This window comes from Hippocampus guttulatus, chromosome 14 (assembly GCF_054856545.1).
Source record: "Hippocampus guttulatus isolate MCC_2025c chromosome 14, RoL_Hgut_1.0, whole genome shotgun sequence".
NCBI lineage: Eukaryota > Metazoa > Chordata > Actinopteri > Syngnathiformes > Syngnathidae > Hippocampus > Hippocampus guttulatus.
This window is the reverse complement of record NC_141274.1, coordinates 6,210,430-6,230,906: the sequence shown is the minus strand read 5'-3', so window position 1 is coordinate 6,230,906 and position 20,477 is coordinate 6,210,430. Positions and strand designations below refer to the sequence as shown.

General features: G+C 43.3%; 3 protein-coding genes and 1 long non-coding RNA gene across 7 annotated transcripts in view; 2 read left to right on the top strand and 2 right to left on the bottom strand.

Moving 5' to 3' along the window:
• The first annotated feature begins 20 nt into the window (after window positions 1-20).
• LOC147194666 (uncharacterized) lies at window positions 21-1,274 on the top strand. The gene is made up of 2 exons (XR_015102903.1): window positions 21-343; window positions 417-1,274. It is a non-coding gene; the product is annotated as an uncharacterized LOC147194666 (long non-coding RNA).
• Window positions 1,074-6,347, bottom strand: saga (S-antigen; retina and pineal gland (arrestin) a). 2 transcript variants are annotated; one of them, XM_086129752.1, is made up of 16 exons: window positions 6,201-6,347; window positions 6,067-6,121; window positions 5,751-5,811; window positions 5,401-5,445; window positions 5,139-5,338; window positions 4,978-5,037; window positions 4,793-4,860; window positions 4,583-4,715; window positions 4,411-4,495; window positions 3,432-3,501; window positions 3,221-3,358; window positions 3,070-3,147; window positions 2,945-2,959; window positions 2,513-2,565; window positions 2,408-2,417; window positions 1,074-1,430 (listed from the first exon to the last, which is right to left on the bottom strand). In XM_086129752.1, exons 1-16 carry the CDS (start codon window positions 6,311-6,313, stop codon window positions 1,301-1,303), a joined length of 1,314 nt encoding a protein of 437 aa, XP_085985878.1. In that variant the 5' UTR covers window positions 6,314-6,347; the 3' UTR covers window positions 1,074-1,300. The 2 variants fall into 2 exon arrangements, with proteins under 2 accessions (XP_085985878.1, XP_085985877.1); XM_086129751.1 differs by lacking the exons at window positions 1,074-1,430; window positions 2,408-2,417 and having other exon boundaries at window positions 2,469-2,565; window positions 6,067-6,118; window positions 6,201-6,306.
• A 600-nt stretch (window positions 6,348-6,947) lies between these two features.
• On the bottom strand, window positions 6,948-10,047 carry cldn15la (claudin 15-like a). The gene is made up of 5 exons (XM_086129755.1): window positions 9,831-10,047; window positions 8,682-8,846; window positions 8,132-8,213; window positions 7,931-8,044; window positions 6,948-7,151 (listed from the first exon to the last, which is right to left on the bottom strand). The coding sequence occupies exons 1-5, from the start codon at window positions 10,045-10,047 to the stop codon at window positions 7,067-7,069; spliced, it is 663 nt and encodes a 220-aa protein (XP_085985881.1). The 3' UTR covers window positions 6,948-7,066.
• Window positions 10,048-17,348: 7,301 nt separating this feature from the next.
• il20rb (interleukin 20 receptor subunit beta) overlaps window positions 17,349-20,477 on the top strand; it is a 6,449-nt gene continuing 3,320 nt past the window's right edge. For 2 of the 3 annotated variants that reach the window (XR_015102850.1, XM_086129302.1), the window contains exons 1-3: window positions 17,349-17,492; window positions 18,533-18,662; window positions 20,091-20,281. Coding sequence is in view for 2 of the 3 variants with exons in the window: in XM_086129302.1 (XP_085985428.1) it covers window positions 17,438-17,492; window positions 18,533-18,662; window positions 20,091-20,281 (376 nt within the window). In the remaining variant the exon portion in view is untranslated. Of the gene's footprint in view, window positions 17,493-18,532; window positions 18,663-19,534; window positions 20,282-20,477 lie in introns of those variants that run through there. The other variant, XM_086129303.1, reaches the window with a different exon arrangement.

Sequence of the window (20,477 nt, the reverse complement as noted above, 5' to 3'; positions counted from 1 at the left end):
CGCACTGTCAACACGGTAGCCCCTGCCACCCCCACGAATCAAGTACAAATACTTGGTTAGTGGACTTGACTCCATTATCAGAAATCTGTACTCAACTCGAGTATTTAGTTTTGGGACCACTGTTTACTTTTCACTTTTTCATCTTCTCATTCTCATCTGTTTGTCTTCACCATCTTATCTTCTTCATCCTCCGTATGCTGGCAAACAGTGGCAGGTCGGCACCTCCGCACCGTGATAAAACCATTCGTAACACACTGCTGAAATCATCGTCCAAAGGGCATCTGGGGTTCCCAGGCCATCAGGGGTCTAAGGGTGAGACTGTCCTCTGATCCAGTCCAGAGACGTGAGTTGACCTTCTTCTCGAATCTTTTAATTTCTATTTCTTCTCGAATCTTTTAATTTCTTCCTGTTCTCAGATTCAGAAGGGCGGTCTAGGGGACAAGGGGCCACCCGGAGGTTCAGGTACCACTGGGACCAAGAGCCAGCGAGAGGACAAAGGTCAGTTGCCCATTCTCATTCATTTCTTTCTGCTGAATTACTTCAATGTGATATTTACTGGACATTTTACAAACCTATCAAGGTCCACTATTAAAAAAAGAAAATCCCTATCTACTGGTTTTGGAGTAGAGAATGATGTATGATTCCAAATCCTATGCTCATTCCCAACTCCTGAATCACTCAAAGGGATTTTCAGTGGACATTTTGGAGAAATATCTACTTTGTAGTTGCACTAGATATAAATGTATTTTAGGTGATTAGGGCATTGGGAATGAGTGAATAGTTCCCACCACAGCTCAGAAGAACCACCCCCGAGATTCTGAACCACACTTGTGGTGTCTGTAGGAGACTTCTGTCTGTAGGAGAGATGAGTAACCAAGGTCTACGGGGCATCCCAGGTTTCCCAGGGGATCAGGGAGAAACTGGAAATTGTCCTGCCTCTTGTAAGCGTGACCAGAGCCCAATAGTTCGACAAGGGCCCGCGGGACTCGCCGGAATTCAGGGAATTCCAAGAGTCAGGGGGATTGAAGGAGCCCAAGGTTCGAACTAGAAGAAGATGCTTCAATCTAACACTGTGACATGTAAAGTTCTTTATTGGGCTTTTTCTCATACCAAATTTGACTACAAATCCTTATCAACCGACTTTAGGTATCACCACAGCTAACGTGCTAGCAGCTTGTTAATTGTAAAGCTTGAGTGTGATAATGAAAACATCGACAAAAAAAAAAGAAGTCATTTTTGTTACCGTTGCTAATTTGCAGCTAACGTGGCTAACCCAACAAAAACCTCTCAGTAGGCGTTTTCAATTTTCTTTTGGGGTAATGTCGTCGCCGCCCGACACATTTCCTTCCTCGTCGTCGTCGTCGTCACCTATCATGCCTCGAAGGTACGATCGCTTGAACTCCTGGAACACAAGCTCCTCCTCCATTTCACTTCACACACAATCATGCAGCACACGTTTAACACGTGAGCACCAACAGCAAATTACCCATCGGCAATAGCATGTTGACATAAACGCCAAACTAGCTACTGGCATTAGCGCATAACCATCAGCTTCAAACAATAACAAGTTAGTTGCACATTACTACCACTGTCAAACAAGCTGTTGCATTTAGCACAAACCCAGGACTATCCCTTTACATTAGCACTTTAGCACCAAGGTGAAACAGTGTATGAGCATCACATTAAAACACATTTCTTTGAGCTCACTTGTGGGGACATCTATTAGCATTATGGATGTGAAACTGCTTATGGGCATTAGTATGTTGGCACCAATGTGAAACTGCCTACTGGTCATCGTATGTTAGCACAAGCATCTAATAGCATGGTAATAGCCCCGTAGATCGACTTTAGCACATTAGCGTTGATGTAAAACTTGCTGTTGGCATTAGCCCCACCATCCTTTCCTTTAACGTAAAGGCTAAACTATGTGTAAGCATTGGCATGTTAGTACAAATGTCCACTTACTAACTTATTTAATGCCAAAATGTAAACAGAAGTTTTGGGTGTTTTTTTTTTTAATGAAAATTTATTGATTAATAAAGGCCTTCGCGCAGTTCCTCAGTAAGTATCAAGGATAGAATGATTTCAGTATGACACTAGATGGCAGGAGTGGATTTGATCAGACTTTGGTCCACACATGGCCCACACATGTTTTTCTCAGATTTTTTTTCTTGGAAACAAGTATTTTCAAAAAACTTACCAATGATCAACTGCTGTTTACCAAGAAATGTACTTTTTTCCCCATGCTTATATAGCGACACACCAAAATTTTCTGTCAGTCTTCAAAACTTAGTCAAATGGTCAAACACGGCTGGCACCGGCTTTCCCAATTTGAGAAAAACGGCCGGCATTAAATGAGTTAATCAAGAAAACAAAATAAAACAAACAAACAAAAAAAGCAAATCACCTTTCCTTGACTGGTGGCAGGAACAGGAAGACAAGAAGATGAGTTTGTGAGGTCTGTCGAATGTTTCTTGATGTTTTTAAGAAGAAGAAGAAGCATGATCCTCACCTTTGTCAGGTTTAGGGTGCATCAGTTTGAAGGGAAGCTCCAGCGAAACCTCACTGTCACACAAGGAAACTGATAAACTTGGAGCATGAACACATCACATTTGCACTTGATTGGCAACACATGCTACATGGCGGTTGTCAGGCAAACTGTCAGACTGATTAGTCGACGAGTGGACCTCACTACTTCACACTACGGCACTCCGTGGAGGTGCGAAATATCCGTCTGGCTAACAAGGTCACAAAAGTCGTCATACGTCTGCGTAAATCAGAGAATATCTGGTGAAAAGTACACTGTGGTGGATGAGAACAGCAGTTAGCATCGCTAGCTTAGCTTAGTAGGCGGATGTTTTCACAGTGTCGGTGAGTGTGGGTTGGGTGTTTCTGTAAACGGATGCGTCTAGAGTCGGTGGTGTGGATAGGCGTTCATACGCACCTTGAGCTCATAATGCTGCCACAGTGTAGAAATGAGAGCGGAATTAAAATTGACAACACAATTTTACGGAAAGGTCCCCCTTGACAATGATTAGCGTATTTTTTAGTGTTTTGTGAGTTACTCACCCTCCGATGATGAGCTTGACTGATACCCTGTAGGACACCATGATGCCCAGAACCTCCTTCAGGACGCCTGGCTTGATGCTGGAACCACACCTTAGCGTTAGCATTAGTGTCACAAGTTCGACCCTATTTCTCGGGACTCGTGCTTGCTCACATGCTGGATGATGCCAAGTTGGTGTCTTCGTGCTTGAATTTTCCATCCAGGGCGATTCCCCTCCTCTCCCTGTTGTTGGCCAGCAAGGGGAGCAGCAGGATGTCTTTTTGGAGCGTCGCCCCCGCAGAAACCGTTTCGCTGAAGAACAATACACTTGATCAAGGGCTAGTGTTAGCATGAGCCGGCTAGCATTAGCCTGCTCGACACTCACCCTTCTTCAATGGCGACACATTTGACATAGCTGTCATTGCAGTACAGCACCACTGTGGCCACCTGATCCACTGAGGACAACAACAACGCGAAAGTGCTGATTACTTGATTGGCAACTTGATTTTGACGTCTCACTTTCAGGTTAGCCATCGTCTGGCCCCACGATGTCACGCTATATATTGTTGCATTACAATGTCGTCTTGCTACAATGGCGTGATATGAAATCATCTGATGATGTCATGCTAAAACGTCATGCTATGGTGTCATGATGCGTTGTCACGCCACAATATCATGCTATAATGTCTCTCTAAATTGTCTGGATTAGATGTGTTACTTCAATGTTGCGCTGTGACACGGCAGTACGATTACAAGCTACATTGTCCTGCTGCTTCGTAACGCTAGCATGTACGCTTGGATGAACACTACATTGTCACGCGACGTAATTATGAAACTTTCTCAGGTTATGTTGTCACACTATGATGACACACTATATGGTGAGTGATGTCATACTACATTCTATGCTAAGGCATCCTCGTGCTGGGTTTTTATTCTATGTTGTCATGCTACGATGTCACACTACATTGTTATATCCACATACATTGCCAGGTTATGCTGTTGAGTTAGGTTGTCAGTTATGATGTCACACTTGGTTGTTGCCATATTGTCACAGTATGATTTCATGCTACAACATTATGGTGAAGCTTTGTCAGGCTAGGTCGAGGATGTTAGTCAGTTATGTGGCGACACTACTTTGTCACCCTATGTCAGTGATCAAATAATCAGCAAGGTCTGCAGAAGTTGATAACGATACTGATCATTTGAATCAAGTGCGTTGCTGCAGGGAGAGAGAGAAAACATCTGGAAACTGGCCCCTCGACAAACAGGATTGAAGACCCCTGGCCTACGTTGTGATGCAATGCTATGAAGTCACGTTACGTTACGGTGTTATGATGTCACATCACTAAATGGGAGGAACATACCGGAGATGATCATGTTCTTGACATTCCTGGTAGAGTTGTTGACCACATTGAGGTGCAGCCTCATAGTCTCACCGTGGTAGAAAATCTGTAGACAGAGAGCTGGAGGAAGTCACCGGAGCACGCACACTCACCATGGTGACAGCACGGGCGGCAACAGCCCCCCGCCCCCCACCTCTTTGTCAAGTCGGGCCGTCACGTGCAGCGGCTTGTCCGATACGGAGAAGTCCCGTGAGATTTCAACAGCGGTGTCCTCCTGGGCCTCAGGGGCATACTGCACCTTCCTGATCGTCAGCTTGACTGAGCTCCTGGAGGACAAGGAGCACACGGAGATCAGGTGCAAGTGTCGCTTGGCTCATGCGGACTCTGCCCTGGCCAGCCTTACCGTTTGTGGATTTTGGCGTCCTGACTCTCGGCGCTGAACGCTTTCACCTCAAACTCCACCGCGCATTGCTGATGAGACGAGACGCAAGGCTTTGAGGGACTGAGACACACTCACACAAACATGCACTCGTACGTGCGCACAGACAGACACACACAGTCATATACACACACGTATCGGAATGTCACCTTGCCGACGTCGTGCGGCGCCGGCTGCATTGCCACCGAACACGGCAGGTTGTCAGGGAACTGTGACGAGACCAGACAGGGACACGTTTTGCATGTTGGGTGGTGCAAACGGGTCAACAGCATGCCACGGGTGTTTGTGGGGAGGGAGCGGGTCTTGACACCTCGAAGAAGAAGGGGTAGGCGTCGTCGCCCAGCTTCCGCAGCAGCTTGGCCTGCATGCGCGTGTGGACTCCCTGCTCGCGGTCCTGCAGGGGCGGGTACACCTGCCGCGTGGACAGGTAGAGCTCGCGGCGGAAGGCCACACCCATCACATCCATGTCGTCGCGGCCGTAGCGGAAGGTACACGACAGTGTGACAAACACTAGAGGGCGCCAGAGAGAGGAGTCACCACCGGAGGGCGCTGTTTATACCCGACGGGCTCACCTTTCCTTCCCTGCAGGGCCTCGCGCTCGATTACGATGACGCCGTCTAGTGGGATGATGGTACAAGGGGGATTAGCGTTCCCGGCGCTGTGTGGATTGGCAGCTAAGTGGCAGCTAGTTGACGAAATGGCTCGGCAGCTAGGTGGCGAAATAGCTAGGTGGCTAGGCGGTGAAGCAGCTAGGCGGACATCAATGTGTCTTGGTTGCTAAGTGGAGAGGTAGCAATTTGGCGAAGCAGCTCGGAGCCTGCCCTGACAAATGGCTAAGCAGCGAGGTGGATAGGCGGCAATGTGGCTTGATGGGAAGGTGGCTGTGCGGCTAGGTGGAGATATAGAGAGATGGTGGCCTCACCGACTGGATCCACAGAATCCACTCGGTCGACAAAGTCCCGTCTCCCCATGTACACGCCCACCTGAGGAGCACCACACCAGAACGATGACTTCATCTCGCCTGTCATCTATTCTTTCAGTCATTCTGCTGGCCATTCATGCTTATAATATTGACGTTTTCTCTTTCACCCATTCATCTGTTAATTCATCCATTTCTTCCTCATCTATCCATTCATCCAGCCACCATCAATTCATCCATTCGTCATCCATCCACCCATATGTGATGTTGTCGATCGTCGCCATGAAATTGACGTTAGCGCCTTAGCACGTTAGCTGACCGACTTGTCTTTGCAGATCTTCTTGAAGACGACATTCTTGGGGCTCATGATGCTGCTGAGTGACAAAACAATCAGGAAGCTCTTAGCATCACTCTGGGCGTCGCCAGGGCAGTGCCACAATAACGCCCACTCACCTGCAGCAAGACGAGTACAAAGATGAAGACGAGCACGACGGGCAAATGCGACGATGGGCACCAGCCTCGTCTCTATATGTCACCGACGGTTGTCCAGAGCGGGCTTTCTCCATCGGAACGGCCAATCGGGAGCTTTTGCCATGCTGGCCTCGCCCACAATGGCCACGCCCACTGCAACCACCTTGAATCAACCGCTGAGGGGATTGAACAGCACTCCGACCACGTCAGCACAACCAATCAGATTACCTTGTACGTATGTCTGGGCCTGTGTGTGTGTGTGTGTGTGTGCACGTCTTTCCTTTTTTTGTGTATGTGTGTCTTTTTTATGTCCCTATTTATGAGTTCGCTCCCAGTACACCCACGCCTCTTTATATAGAGCAAAGTCTCAAGGTGCAGGTCAAAGGTCAAGATGGGGCAAACTAGTCATACACAAATGCACACATAGTTTATTGGTCATTATTATTATTATTATTATTATTATTCCATAATCTACACTGTTACATTGGATCAGTTGAGCTGTTCAAGAAAATGAAAACATTGGCTCCATTCGAGAGGCGAGTGCGTCAGGATGTAATCTGGTTTTCTGCTCGTCAGCAGTTCTCCTGGATTACTGTGTTGTCATCAACGTGATTACTCACATCAGATTACAATCCACACACCCACGCGCACGCAAACAAATTGATGCAAGCATACAAACACACCCACACATGGAAAGAGATGTATGGAAAAGACAAAAACACTCCTTTATTCACCCAAGCATGATTGTGATGTCATGAAAGCTACAAGGTGGACTGTTTGCAAATCATCATATCAGTTAAAATGTCGTGTGTCTGTGTGTGTGTGTGTGTGTGTGTGTGTGTGTGTATTCAGACGTAAGCTCTGGCCGTCTCCGCCTCCGACGTAGGTGTGGCCTTGTAGACCTTAGCTGGAGGACTATTGCCATAGTAACCACTGAAACACAGAAAACAACATTGTGTATCCCAACACACTGTAGTTTGAAACCTGACTTTGAAACACTAAGTAGTTTAAAACAATAATTTGAAACCCTACCACTAGTTGGAAACCCTATTATGAAACCTTAGCTCATGTTGGAAAAGCTAGTTTGAAACCTGACTTTGAAACCCTGACACTAATTTAAAAAATTTGTTTGAAACCCCAATCCTAGTTTGAAACCCTCATTTGAAACCCTATTCCTAGTTTGTAACTGTACTTTAAAACCCTAACCCGAATGACTTTGAAACTCCAACCCGAGTTTAGAACCCCACTTCGAAACCCGAACCCGAATTTGAAACACTAGTCCTAGTTTTTAAACCTTACTTTGAAACTTAACCCTCGTCTGAAACCCTAATTTGAAACTGTAACCTTGCCTCAAATCAAATTTCAAAAGCTAACCGTATCTTGCAACCCTCATTTAAAGCCTTAACGTTGTCTTAAAATTCTAATTTCAAAAGCTAACTCCGTCTTGAAAGCCTAACTCTGTCTTGTACCCCAAATTTGAAACCACAGCCTTGTATGAAAACCCCAATTACAAAAGCTAACCCCATCTTGAAACCTCAGCCCAGTTTCACAAAACCTAACATGTGACCCCAAGCCAGTTTGGAAACGCCAAGTGAAACCAAAACCTTAATTTGCAAGGCCAACAAGAGAAAGCCGCCTTCTAAGGTAGCGTCGCTGTACAGAAAGTTCCACTTGCCCTCAAAGTCCGCTCGCAACGGGTGTTTGTGCCGTACCTTTTGTGGCCAGCAGGCGACGCCCTCTTGCAGGCTGTGCACAGCAAGCCGCCCCCCAGCACGGAGAGACAGGAGGCTCCCCAGCCCAAGTACAGGCCCACGCCCAGCTCAAATCTGCAAACAAACACGCAAGATAAAAGCGCATGCTAACAACTCCTGACATGGCGTATATGCGTGTGCATGCATATGCGTGTGACTGACTTGACGCCCATGTAGAGCGGGTTGTAGAAGTCTTGCACCACCATGCTGGCGTACCACGACACTGCCGTCATGCAGCAAACACCTGCAAGCACGAACGGGACGCTAGCTTCAAAGACACTTCTGCAAGGTCGCCGTCGTCTTGGTCATATCATATTTAACATTTGTCCAAAGACAACAGCTGGAAATCTCTTCACGTCTTCCGGTTGGTTCATGTGACCTTCCGCAAAGAGCGGATTTGATCCCTTTCATCCAAAACGCTTGAGCCCCACAGGTGCTCGCTATCGTAGCCAATCGCTGTGCATTCCAAGGTGTCTTATAACAAGTGCTTTTCACATATCGCACAATTCCGTTAATCAACTTTTGCTGATGAATTTCATTGTAAGCTTCAGTTTTTCAGCATCTCATGTGCCTAAAGCTAGACCCAAAACCTTTTTTCATTTTCGTGGACAAAAAACAATTGCATATACAGACTTTGACTATGACTTGTGCAAAAGAGCAAAACTAAAATAGCTCCCAAAAATAGGTTTGGACAGCTTTGAATGCGGCTCACCGGCCAGGATGCTGAGGATGCCTCCGGTGACGGCCATCTTGGCCTTGGAGGTGTCTCCGGCGGAGCCGATCTTGATGCACTTGAGGCCCAGTAGAGAGACCACCATGGAGGCCAAACCCATCACCAAAGACACAATCATCAGGGCGCGGCATGCCTGGACATGACCTGTGCCAAAAACAAACTCCAGTTTAACGCCACAGCCACCTGGATTAATAAAAGTGCATTAAAAAATCAAAGACATGAATGGAGGTGAAGAAGGAAGGCTGGAACGTGAAGATGAAAAAAAGGGAACACAGTCAAAAGAAACACGCATGAAGATCCCCTCCCACACCCCCAAAAGATATTGATGGCTAAAAAAAGAGCAGCACAAAGATTAGAGAAGAAGGGGTTAAATTTAAAGAGGAAAAGTGGTTTAAAGACAACAGAAGAGAAAAATGAAGACTAATTCAAGAAAAAGCATGGAGGTGAAGGAAGTGAAGATGAAAATAAACATTTCAGATCAGACGGGATAAGGCAGTCTAAAGAAGGACAAAGGAAGGCTAAAAGAAGAAGTAATTAGGGCTAAAAGGGATTACAAAGATAAAAGAGGAAGAAGAGCATAAATGCCAACAGAAGTAGAGAACGGAGGCAAGCAGAAGGTGGTAATGGGGCCAGTTAATGATTGCCCGCCATCATCATAAAATGGCCGCCGCGCCTCTTTACGATTTGCCAACAGCGGGAGAAAGGTGCGCTAATGCGAACGCTAAAGCTAAGTCTTTCTTCAGGTTGACACCAATGAATGTTAAAGAAGGAGACCAAGAAACAAGCTTGATCTATGAAGACGTTTCCAATGAAGGCAGAATTGAAGGCTAGCATTGGAAGAGAATAAAATCTGAAGTAGACAATGAGCGCCAGCGGAAGTGGCGACTGAAGAAGTAGAGAATGAAGGCGAAGGACGTGAAAGCTATAAGTATGAGAATGGAGGCTAACAAAGAAAATAAAGGGTGAAAGAAGAAGAAACGAAGGCTAGGGAAGGAGAAATGGAGTCCAAAGAAGAATAGATGTTGGCAAAGGAAGAAGGAAATATGTCGAAGAATGAAAATTAACAGATGAAGAGAATAAAGGCTTGACGCGTCTGTCTGAAGCCGAGGCCGACTCAGAGACACCCACCGGGCAATGAGAGCAAAGATTCGAAGTCCCGGCACTCGGCGATGCCGGCGCTGTTCTCGGCGCACGAGTGCCACAGGTTCTCGAACTGGCGCTGCGAGATGATGACGCTGCCCGACACGGTGGAGATCTTCCAGTAGTCGTTAGCCAGCGCCGCGCCCGTCAGCAGCCAGCTCAGCAGGCACATGACGAAGCCCGTCGCCTCCACTGCCGTCGACATTGTCGCCGCCCCAACGTTCCCGACGGTCAGCAAGAAGAAGATGAAGAAGTTGACCAAGTCTGCCCAGGAAGGGTCCCAACGGCCAAGAAGGAGACCAAGACTACGATGAACAAAGCGACCTGTAAACCTCGCACCGAAAGATCACGGCGTGTTGACGCGAGAAGACTTTGCTCTCTGACGGCGGTCATAAAACGCCCGGCCCGCCCCCGCCTCCGTCTCATCTCACTCAGTATCGATTGCCGTGGCCACGCCACACCCTCAATCACATCCCAAGCCTTCAAAAGTGAAAGACAAACCAAAGCTAAGAGAAGAAGCGAATTAATGCGAAGGAAGGAGGACAACGGCTAAAAAGGGATGGTAAAGTAAATGTAAATTTCCCCAGTGTGGGACAAATAAAGGATATCTTATCTTAAAGCAAGACCAACTGAAGCCTAAGAGAATATATGAATGGCAAAGAGGAGCCAACAGAGGGGACGATGAAGTCTCACCAAGAATAGAATGATGCTTCAAGGTGGACTACTCAAGGCCAAAGAGGATACTCTGGATGAAATTGTGTCATGGACGCCCTCTGCTGTCTACCACAGGACAAAGTCACACAAGTCTCCTTGCACATTTTTCACCCTTCTTGTTTTACGGCAGGGAAGGGCCCACAGCTGGCCCGCAGGCACACTCCGTTCATTGTCCCCCCCTCAAAATCTATCTATCTATCTAGCTGGCTATCTAGCTAGCTGGCTATCTAGCTACTGTAGCTATCTAGCTGGCAGTGTTGTGTCCAAGGACCAGCAACCCGAGGCCAAGGACTTGGAAAATTTTCCGAGGCAAGGCCAAGGCCAAGGACCAAGGACTGATTTTGAAGCTGAGGCCTAGCCGAGGACAGGTATAAAACAATGCTATCATACCACTTGGCAGGTCTTCATGATTTGCAACACCCCTCCATCATAACCCCTTGCACTCCCTAACGCTTGAATGAAGTGTTTTTATTCAAAGAGTAGAACAGTCAGGGTACGTGTTATTTATACTAAGAAAAACAAAAAAGCATATGATATACATTTATGAATTAATGTTTTAGTGCAGTAGTTTCTTAATATGAAGTAAATCAACACTCACCAGGCATGACATGGCAAGGAAGACAAGTTGAGAAATGACTTTGCATAGAAGTCAATCAGTGAGTGCAGAAAAAGCGGTAATCTCTGCAGTGATAATTTTACAGTTTATCGGCAGCGAGTCAGGGACTCGTTGATCAGGAAAGTATGAGTCCCATTATGCATTGAGAGAGTCCCAAATTTCGAATTCTGAAATGGTCTACTTATTCAATTGCATATGATAATAATACAAACAACAACATATACATACAATTATAAACAAATGCTGCAAAAATTTAAATAATTCAGTAGCAGGCCTGAGGATTTCGGAAATTCATGGTAACCGTTTTTCGGTTCCGTCGGATTACCCAATGGGAAACCATGGTAACTAATGTTGGGTTCCGTAAACATTCATCATGGGAACCCATTTTTCTATTTTGACTGATATTCATAATCAAGAATTCTGACACTCAAAAGTATAATGTTTCAAGGGTAAATGTTTGAAAACGATGCATTAACAATGAACATTACATCAGTAGCTCTGTACTCCAGGTTTATTCCCAAAAAATAAATGGATCAAAAACTGGTGTACTCATGTGGCATCATCAGAGTATTTTTTCCAATCTCACACTGCAAAGATTAATTTACTGGTAATCATTAATTCAGGGAAGTATTGATGTGGCTTGACATCCTCTTCCCAAGACGATGCATGTGTAATCTACGATCAATTTGACGAAAGAATTTAACACGTCATCATAACTTCTACCAACAGTTAACATTAGCATTACTACACCTTGTGACGAAGGTTTTATTCATAAAGTTACCATGCTACAACCAGTAAATTATAGAATAACCAATACTGTTTCATAACATTTTTCATAACGATTAGCCTACAAATCTAATGACCAACATAATCGTGCCTCTCGTCGTATGTTGCTCTCGTGTTCTGTGCATACATTTCAGGTGAGTTTAGTGATACGCCCTTTGGACGATTCATACGAAAAATCAGACTGGCATTCCCATTTCTTAAATGTCGTAATTAGTAGACCTTTGTGAGTTTTTTTTCGCCGCCATTTCAAACTTTCATCCACGCAATTCCTCAGTTTGCGGACTAAAATACCCAGTCAGCAAAATTGGTCCGGTCCAGCTCTGGGGCAGACACGGCACGTACACTCGGCCCACATACCTCAATGAATGACGGTCCTGCAGTGGCCCACGTCTGGCATCCATGATGTGGGCCGCATTCGGCCCAGATCTGAGCCGCATTGTAAAACCATATCTGGCCCTACTGCGACCCGACGCTGGGCCAGAACAGGTTCCTGATATCAGCCTGAATTCAACCTCAACTAAGCCACATCTTTCATGAGCCATATTTGACCCAGATTAAAAAAAAGTCTCAAAAACGACTATTATAAAAATATGTTTATTGTCATAATTTGTGAACCTCGCATATAACTCCACATACACTGGAAAAATGCACTTTTCTTTATTTAACAGTGAACACAAAGTCCAAATTGGAATGCAGCTTACTCTTGAACTGTATTTTTCTGTCCATCAAATTGTTGCGCTCTCCATGTCCTCTTTTCTTCTCATGCTCTCCTTCCTGTCACCATCCCGATCAGGAGCCAGATGTAGCCATCTTTTGATTGTGACATCAATTTCCTGGTCTGAGGCCCAAGATGTTAGGCCGTTAGGTCTCACAGCTGCTGTAAGAACTGTGAGAAAACAAGAATGGACAGTGTGTTAGGAAAACAAACATTTGTACATTTCATGAACAATGAATAGTCACTAAAAATAACCCCTGAAATTTCTTATAATAATAATAATAATAATAATAATAATACATTTCATTTATAAACGTCTTTCAAGACACTCTAGGACACTTTACAACCAAAACTAAACTAGGTGTGACGCTGTGGGGCGGAATATTTGCCACCAAAAACTAAACGTGAATAACTTTTAAATAGTTTATACTGAATTTGAATTACATGAATTGAAGGTCAGTGGCTCGGATAATGGATGGATTTGTATATTTTACTCTGAATCATATTGAATAACTGAATCTGAATTTGTGAATTTGTACAATCTGAATTTGAAACAAAATACTTTTTTTTCTTTGAAACTATATTTGATCCTCACTGAAAATTAAATTCTGTTTATTTTCATATTCAGTCTTACAAATACAAAACAACATTTTTTTCAACATCAGATTTTGTTTTTGAATTGAGGTTCTAAATTTTAAATTAACTTTATGGTCAAGTATGAAGTATGCGGTTTGTATTGCAGCAAACGGAATCAAAATTAATATTATTGTATTTCAGTGCAGAAAGGGTTCTTTTTGGCAGCACCTCTGACTGTTCAATCACCTACATTTTCACAAGTTACCTGTATGTGTCGGTCGCGAACGAGCCGGTACAAAGAGCCGGCTGGCTCTTTGAAGTGAACGATGAGCCGTTTTTAGACGAAAAAAAACGACCATGTAGAGTAAGGTGTTTTTAGCCAAAAAAAAAACGACCGTGTATAGTAAGGCGTTTTTAGACGAAAAAAACGACCATGTACAGTATATCACGGCGTTTTTAGGAGAATAAAAACGACCATGTATAGTAAGGCATTTTTAGCCCCAAAATATAGTAAGGCATTTTTGGCCGAAAAGAACGACCATGTATATATAGTAAGGCGTTTTTAGCCCAAAAACAAATGACCATGTATAGTAAGGCATTTTTGGCCAAAAAAATGACCATGTATAGTAAGCCGTTTTTTGCCAAAAAAACGACCATGTATAGTAAGTCATTTTTAGCCCCCAAAAAACGACCATGTATAGTAAGGAATTTTTAGCGTCAAAAACGACCATGTATAGTAAGGTAATTTTGGCCTAAAAAAACCCGACCATGTATAGTAAGGAATTTTTAGCCCCAAAAAAACGACCATGGCATTTTTGGCCGAAAAAAAAAACGACCATGTATGTAAAGAAGTTTTTAGCCGAAAAAAACGACCATGTTTATTAAGGCGTTTTTAGGCGAAAAAAAATGATCATGTATAGTAAGGCGTTTTTAGCTGAAAAAAACTACCATGTATAGTAAGACATTTTTAGCCCCAAAAAACGACCATGAGTAGTAAGGAATTTTTAGCGTCAAAAACGACCATGTATAGTAAGGCATTTTTGGCCGAAAAAAATGACCATGTACAGTAAGGCATTTTTGGCCGAAAAAAAACGACCATGTATAGTCAGGCATTTTTGGCCGAAAAAAACGACCATGTATAGTAAGGCGTTTTTAGCCCAAAAAAACGACCATGTATAGTAAGGCATTTTTGGCCGAAAAAAACTACCACGTATAGTAAGGCATTTTTAGCCAAAAAAACCCGACCATGTATAGTAAGGCGTTTTTAGCCGAAAAAAACTACCATGTATAGTAAGGCATTTTTAGCCAAAAAAACCCGACCATGTATAGTAAGGCGTTTCTAGCCGAAAAAAACGACCATGTATAGTAAGGCGTTTTTAGCCCAAAAAAACGACCATGTATAGTAAGGCATTTTTGGCCGGAAAAAACCCGACCATGTATAGCACGGCGTTTTTAGACAAAAAAAAAACGACCATGTATAGTAAGGCATTTTTAGCCCCAAAAAACCCGACCATGAATAGTAAGGCGTTTTTAACCCAAAAAAACGACCATGTATTGCAAGGCATTTTTAGCCTAAAAAAAAAAACGGTGCAAATGGTTTTCTTTATTGGCTGTCACCCGGGTGAGGGTGCCCCCTCCCCTCTGCCGATGGCCCGAAGACAGCCGGGGGAGGCTCCAGCACACCCCCCCGACCCCGACCCTTGTCAGGACAAGGGGATGAGAAAATGGATGGGAGGGTGGACGGACAACACCCATGCCAGCAAGAAGTGAACACGCAAGCGCGACAGGCCGGAGCTGGATTTGAACCCTGGACCTCTGCGTTTGCACTCCAACGCACTAACCAGTGGGCTACGGAGCCAGGCCAGCATCACATTCAAATGTATAAATGACAGCATAAAACCTTTTTTTTTTTTTTTTTATTAAAAAAACAAAAAAGATCAACACAACACATTAAAAGTCATGATACTCTTAATTCTCTGTGTTGTCATTTCTTGCTCTTGTGCAGCTTTCTTGGCTTCGATCTTCTCCACCAATTCCTGTCAGAGAAAGAGGATATGTCATCTGACCATCTCAATCACAACAGGACATTTCTACCAATTCAAGTGGAAGGGTTGTTGTCATTGGGTGCCAAAGTTTGGCACCCAATGACAACGTCCTTACAAATGTCCTTTTGTGACTGAAATGTCATCAGCCATCTAAGTCACAACAGGTCATTTGCGTTTTTGGCCCAAAAAAACGACCATGTATAGTAAGGCGTTTTGAGCCGAAATAAAACGACCATGTATAGTAAGGCGTTTTTGGCCAAAAAAAATGACGATGTATAGTAAGGCGTTTTTAGCCGACAAAAAGACCATGTACCTGTATATCACGGCGTTTTTAGCCGAAAAAAAAACGACCATGTATAGCAAGGCATTTTTGGCCGAAAAAAAACGACCATGTATAGTAAGGCATTTTTGGCCGAAAAAAACGACCATGTAAATAGTAAGGCGTTTTTAGCCCAGGAAAAAGACCATGTATGGTAAGGCATTTTCGGCCCCAAAAAAACGACCATGTATATAGTAAGGCGTTTTTAGCCCAAAAAAACGAGCATGTATATCACGGCGTTTTCAGCTGAAAATAACAAGCATGTATATCACGGCGTTTTCAGCTGAAAATAACGAGCATGTATAGTAAGGCATTTTTGGCCGAAAAAAAAACGACCATGTATAGTAAGGCATTTTTGGCCGAAAAAAACGACCATGTATATTAAGGCATTTTTAACCAAAAAAAACGACCATGTATAGTAAGGCGTTTTTAGCCCAAAAAAACGACCATGTATAGTAAGGCGTTTTTAGCTGAAAAAAACGACCATTTATAGTAAGGCATTTTTAGCCCCAAAAAACGACCATGTATAGTAAAGCATTTTTGGCCGAAACCCCCCCGACCATGCATAGTACGGCATTTTGGGACAAAAAAACCCGACAATGTATAGTAAGGTGTTTTTAGCCCCAAAAAACGACCAATGTATAGTAAGGCGTTTTTAGCCCCAAAAAACGACCATGTGTAGTAAGGCGTTTTCAGTCCCAAAAAACGACCATGTATAGTAAGGCATTTTTGGCCGATAAAAACGACCATGTATAGTAAGGCGTTTTTAGCCGATAAAAACGACCATGTATAGTAAGGCGTTTTTAGACGAAAAAACGACCATGTATAGTAAGGTGTTTTTAGACGAAAAAAACGACCATGTATATGAAGGCGTTTTTGGCCGAAAAAAAACAACAATATATAGTAAGGCATTTTTGGTCGGAAAAAAACGACAATGTATAGTAAGGCGTTTTTAGCCCCAAAAAACGACCATGTGTAGTAAGGCGTTTTTAGTCGAAAAAAAACGACCATGATAGGAAGGCGTTTTTACCCCAGAAAACGACCATGGTCTATACTATACATGGTCGTTTTTTTTCGGCTAAAAACACCTTACTCTTTATGGTCGTTTTTTTCGGCTAAAAACGCCTTACTTATACATGGTCTTTTTTTGGTCCAAAAACGCCCTACTATACATTGTCGTTTATCGGCTAAAAACGCCTTACTATACATGGTCGTTTTTCTCGGCTAAAAACGCCTTACTACACATGGCTGGGTTTTTTTGGCTAAAAACTTCTTACTATATATACATGGTCGGTTTTTTTTGGGCTAAAAACGCCTTACTATACATGGTCGTTTTTTTTGGGCTAAAAACGCCTTACTATACATGGTCGGGGGGGTTTTCGGCTAGAAATTCCTTACTATACATGGTCGTTTTTTTCAGCTAAAAACGCTTTTCTGTACATGGTTGTTTTTTTCGGCTAAAAACGCCTTACTTTACATCACTGGTCTTAAACTCATTTCACATGGTGGGCCACATACGGCCTCGGTAGTTGAGCCGCGTGCTCAACTTTTTGCCAACACTGAAGCCAAACTGTACCGACTCCAACCTCTGGTGACAGGCGTCATAAATGCAGGGCGGAGCCGACCGGTCGAACCGGTTCATCCGAGCGTTAAGCGGCTCGGGCGACCCCTTCTCAGCATTCGGTAACCTGCTTGCTCACCTCACACCCACATGTATGCAATGTACCTGTACGTTTTGGGATAGCGTCTTTGCTGCGCGCCAGGGAGAGCGGTTGTCGTGGACATCAGAGACGAGTGCACCATGCGTCCAACAGGCTACCCAGGATGAAGACCACCACCATCTTCTCTACTCTGCTCATCCAAGTTCACCTTGTTTGCTGTGAGTACGCATATAGGGACAGACTGATTGAATGGACCGATTCCAACAGTTGAGATTAGTTTGAAAATTGTAGTTTGCTTTACTGTACAACACATAGTGACCTTTTTATTTTATCTTTTTTTATCCTGCACTTGAAAGATGTGCCATGCTTTACAACCCCCCCCCCCTAAAACTAATGCCAAAACTAATTAAAACTAAACTGAAAGGAAGCATTCCCCCAAATACAGCAAATGATCAAAAAAACTAACAGACCTACATTAAAAACAAATCATATCTAAGTGAATCCAAAAAATCAAAATCAAATCAAATCATCAAAAAAATCAAATCAACACTAATGATAATGAAAAATCCAAAGTTACCTTCAATTCGTATAATTTAAAAAATCAAATTTAGCTTTTTGAACATGTACTCCAGTTGATGCAGCTCTTGTGTTTTGATAACAATAAATCAAGTGACAAAGATATATGAACGGTTTTCGGGAAATTTTGAGTCCAAAACAACATCCAATTCTTCGTTTCGGAGATATCAATATTTTTGACAATTGATTGATAATCAATGTCCTTTTGACAATTTAAAACATTTACTCTGGTCACGAAGAGTCGTGTTTGTACATGAAGTCACCTGTTTTCGCTAATATTGCCCCATTCTCTGAATTTTTGCTTAATTTTCACATATAATCCAATTTGCATCACGCATGCTCTCTGTGCAAACGATTGCCATCTTTCACGATATTTGCAACAAAAGATGAAATATGGACATGCTTGAAAAGACACATACAGCCTCAGCAAAGCTGGATCACGAAGCAAACATTTCAAAACACCAATCATCTAACGTGCTTACATTTAGAGCTTTTCCTCTACAGAAATATGGAATACTTCAAAAACTAAAGCCAATTCAGGGGAAAAAAAGAAATGTGTGTTGACCAGTGTAACCTGTTTAGCATGTGACACACATTACTATTATTCGCATGCTAGCACCTGGGACTCCAAAACGTCGACTGCACCCTTTTTGATTTTTGTCGTCTTCTTCCTCTTTTTCAGATGTTTGGAGTGCGCTCCCGCCACCGGGTCACGTGACCATGCATTCAGTCAACATGAAACACGTGCTAAAGTGGCGCCCCCCTCCGGCACCATGCAGCACACCATTTCTTTACTCAGTGCAGTTCCAAGGGTACATTCGTCACATGCCAATCCGTGTGGATTCTGTCGAAGCGTGTACACATATGTCTCCCAAAATGTTGTGGGTACAAGGTACAAATACTAAAATACTGTACTGATGAGCTTGTTTCAATTTACGCAAATTAACATTTCACATTGCGCGCTTGACATTTTGCTCTGAAAATGTGACAGAACATGTTTCATCTTTTTGCGCCTGTGTGACAGTAGATTAGTGGATTTGTTTGTTTATAATTGTTTTCGATTTTTTTTTTTGTTCCTGGCAAACTTGTGCTCCACACTTCAGTTCATTTATCAGTAATAATACTGTGAAAATTAGTGGAGTCGACAAACAGTGTTACGCCTCAAAATTTTCTGCTTTCTCCCCTAAAATTTCAGGTTAGAATACACAGTGCTCCAAAAAAAAAAGTTAGTCTGGAGCTTTCCTAAGGGCTCACTTAACACCACCACAAGTGACCTGTTTTCTGGGTTTGGTCATGAGACATTCATAAATTGAGCCCTGAGCAACTGTGGCGTCGCTCGACAGCCAAGTGACAAAATGGCCGCCCCCCCTGAAATGGATATAAATAGGTGGCTGTGTTGTTTCATTCATATTCCATAAGCACAATATGAATCAGAATCCAGTGTTTAGACAAGTGCGGGCACATATTGGAAAGAACATTTTCGACTTGAATTCCCCTTTGAAGTACGCCTCCCCTGTACAGATAGAAAATAAAACAAAATACAAGTAATTGCTTGCTTTTTAAGTCTTAGTTGATGAATAAATAATTTGAAATAATGCTGTAAATATAGCTCCTCTGTAGAAGTCATTTTTGACTAATTATCCCTGACTATCTTTTCAGTTTAATAACATAAATAATATTCTAGGCCACTCGACCTGCTTGTTGAAAGCCAAACAAAAAAGGTCATGGGAACCACCTGTGGGATAGAACTCCCAACACCTCGACAGGCAACATTCTCAACACGTTGTTGACTTGAGTCACGACAATTAACCTGAAACAAGCTAAGTAATCATGAGTAAGTAATTTCCCCATCTGTTCTTGTTGTGTGCCTGTGCAAGTTCCAGGCAAGGTTATTATAGTTAACAAAAACAAAAACAAATCTTAACAAAATACAATTGAAACAAAATGCTTTTTAAAAATATGACAACAACCTGAAACTAAATTTGACATTTAATGGCTCAAAATTAACTTTTTTCTTTGGGAGGAGCCTTTTTGCTATGCAATGACATAATTTCAGGGGCAATTTGGTAATACTGAGGAGCAATTTTTTTGCGGGTTAATCCCATTAAACTACAACAATCTGACAATATAACAGAGGACTTTTGAATATTTTTGTATTTGAGTGTCCTACTGGAAATTGGATTGTATAATCAAACATTGCGCTAAAATATGTTTTCACACGTGTTCGACGCGAATTGCAGCGAGTTCGAGGTGACGGTCCTGGACGGCATCTGGGTGGATTCTCTTGAGTGTCAGGACATGACGCGCACGCATTGCGACCAGACTTTAGACTTGGGCTCCGACTCGGACTACAACATCCGCGTGCGAGCGCGCTGCGCCTCCCAGACGTCGGAGTGGGCGCAACTATCACCCCCGTTCAACAGGAGGGACAGTAAGTAAGAGTGGCCGCCAAAGGTTGAGATCCGAAAACATTTGTGATTCTGTTGTTCACTTAATGCATGCAAACCTTAAAAAGTGTGTGTGTTATCGCAGTTTTCTCGTCAAAATCTGTATGCTGCGCCTCATTAATACACATTTAGTAGCAAACCGAGTCAAACGCTGAGACAACCGTCAAAAGCAAGTAGAAG

Bases quoted from the DNA above. Each gene is read 5' to 3' on its own strand.
- saga (XM_086129752.1), bottom strand. From the start codon at position 6,313: ATGGAGAAAGCCCGCTCTGGACAACCGTCGGTGACATATAGAGACGAG. The intron at 5,446-5,750 runs GTGAGGCCACCA...TCATCCCACTAG, and splicing joins GGATTCTGTGGATCCAGTCG to ACGGCGTCATCGTAATCGAG. The intron at 5,339-5,400 runs GTGAGCCCGTCG...GGCGCCCTCTAG, and splicing joins GGCCCTGCAGGGAAGGAAAG to TGTTTGTCACACTGTCGTGT.
- cldn15la (XM_086129755.1), bottom strand. From the start codon at position 10,047: ATGTCGACGGCAGTGGAGGCGACGGGCTTCGTCATGTGCCTGCTGAGC. The intron at 8,214-8,681 runs GTGAGCCGCATT...TCGTGCTTGCAG, and splicing joins CATCCTCAGCATCCTGGCCG to GTGTTTGCTGCATGACGGCA. The intron at 7,152-7,930 runs GTACGGCACAAA...TCTGTGTTTCAG, and splicing joins TCGCCTGCTGGCCACAAAAG to TGGTTACTATGGCAATAGTC.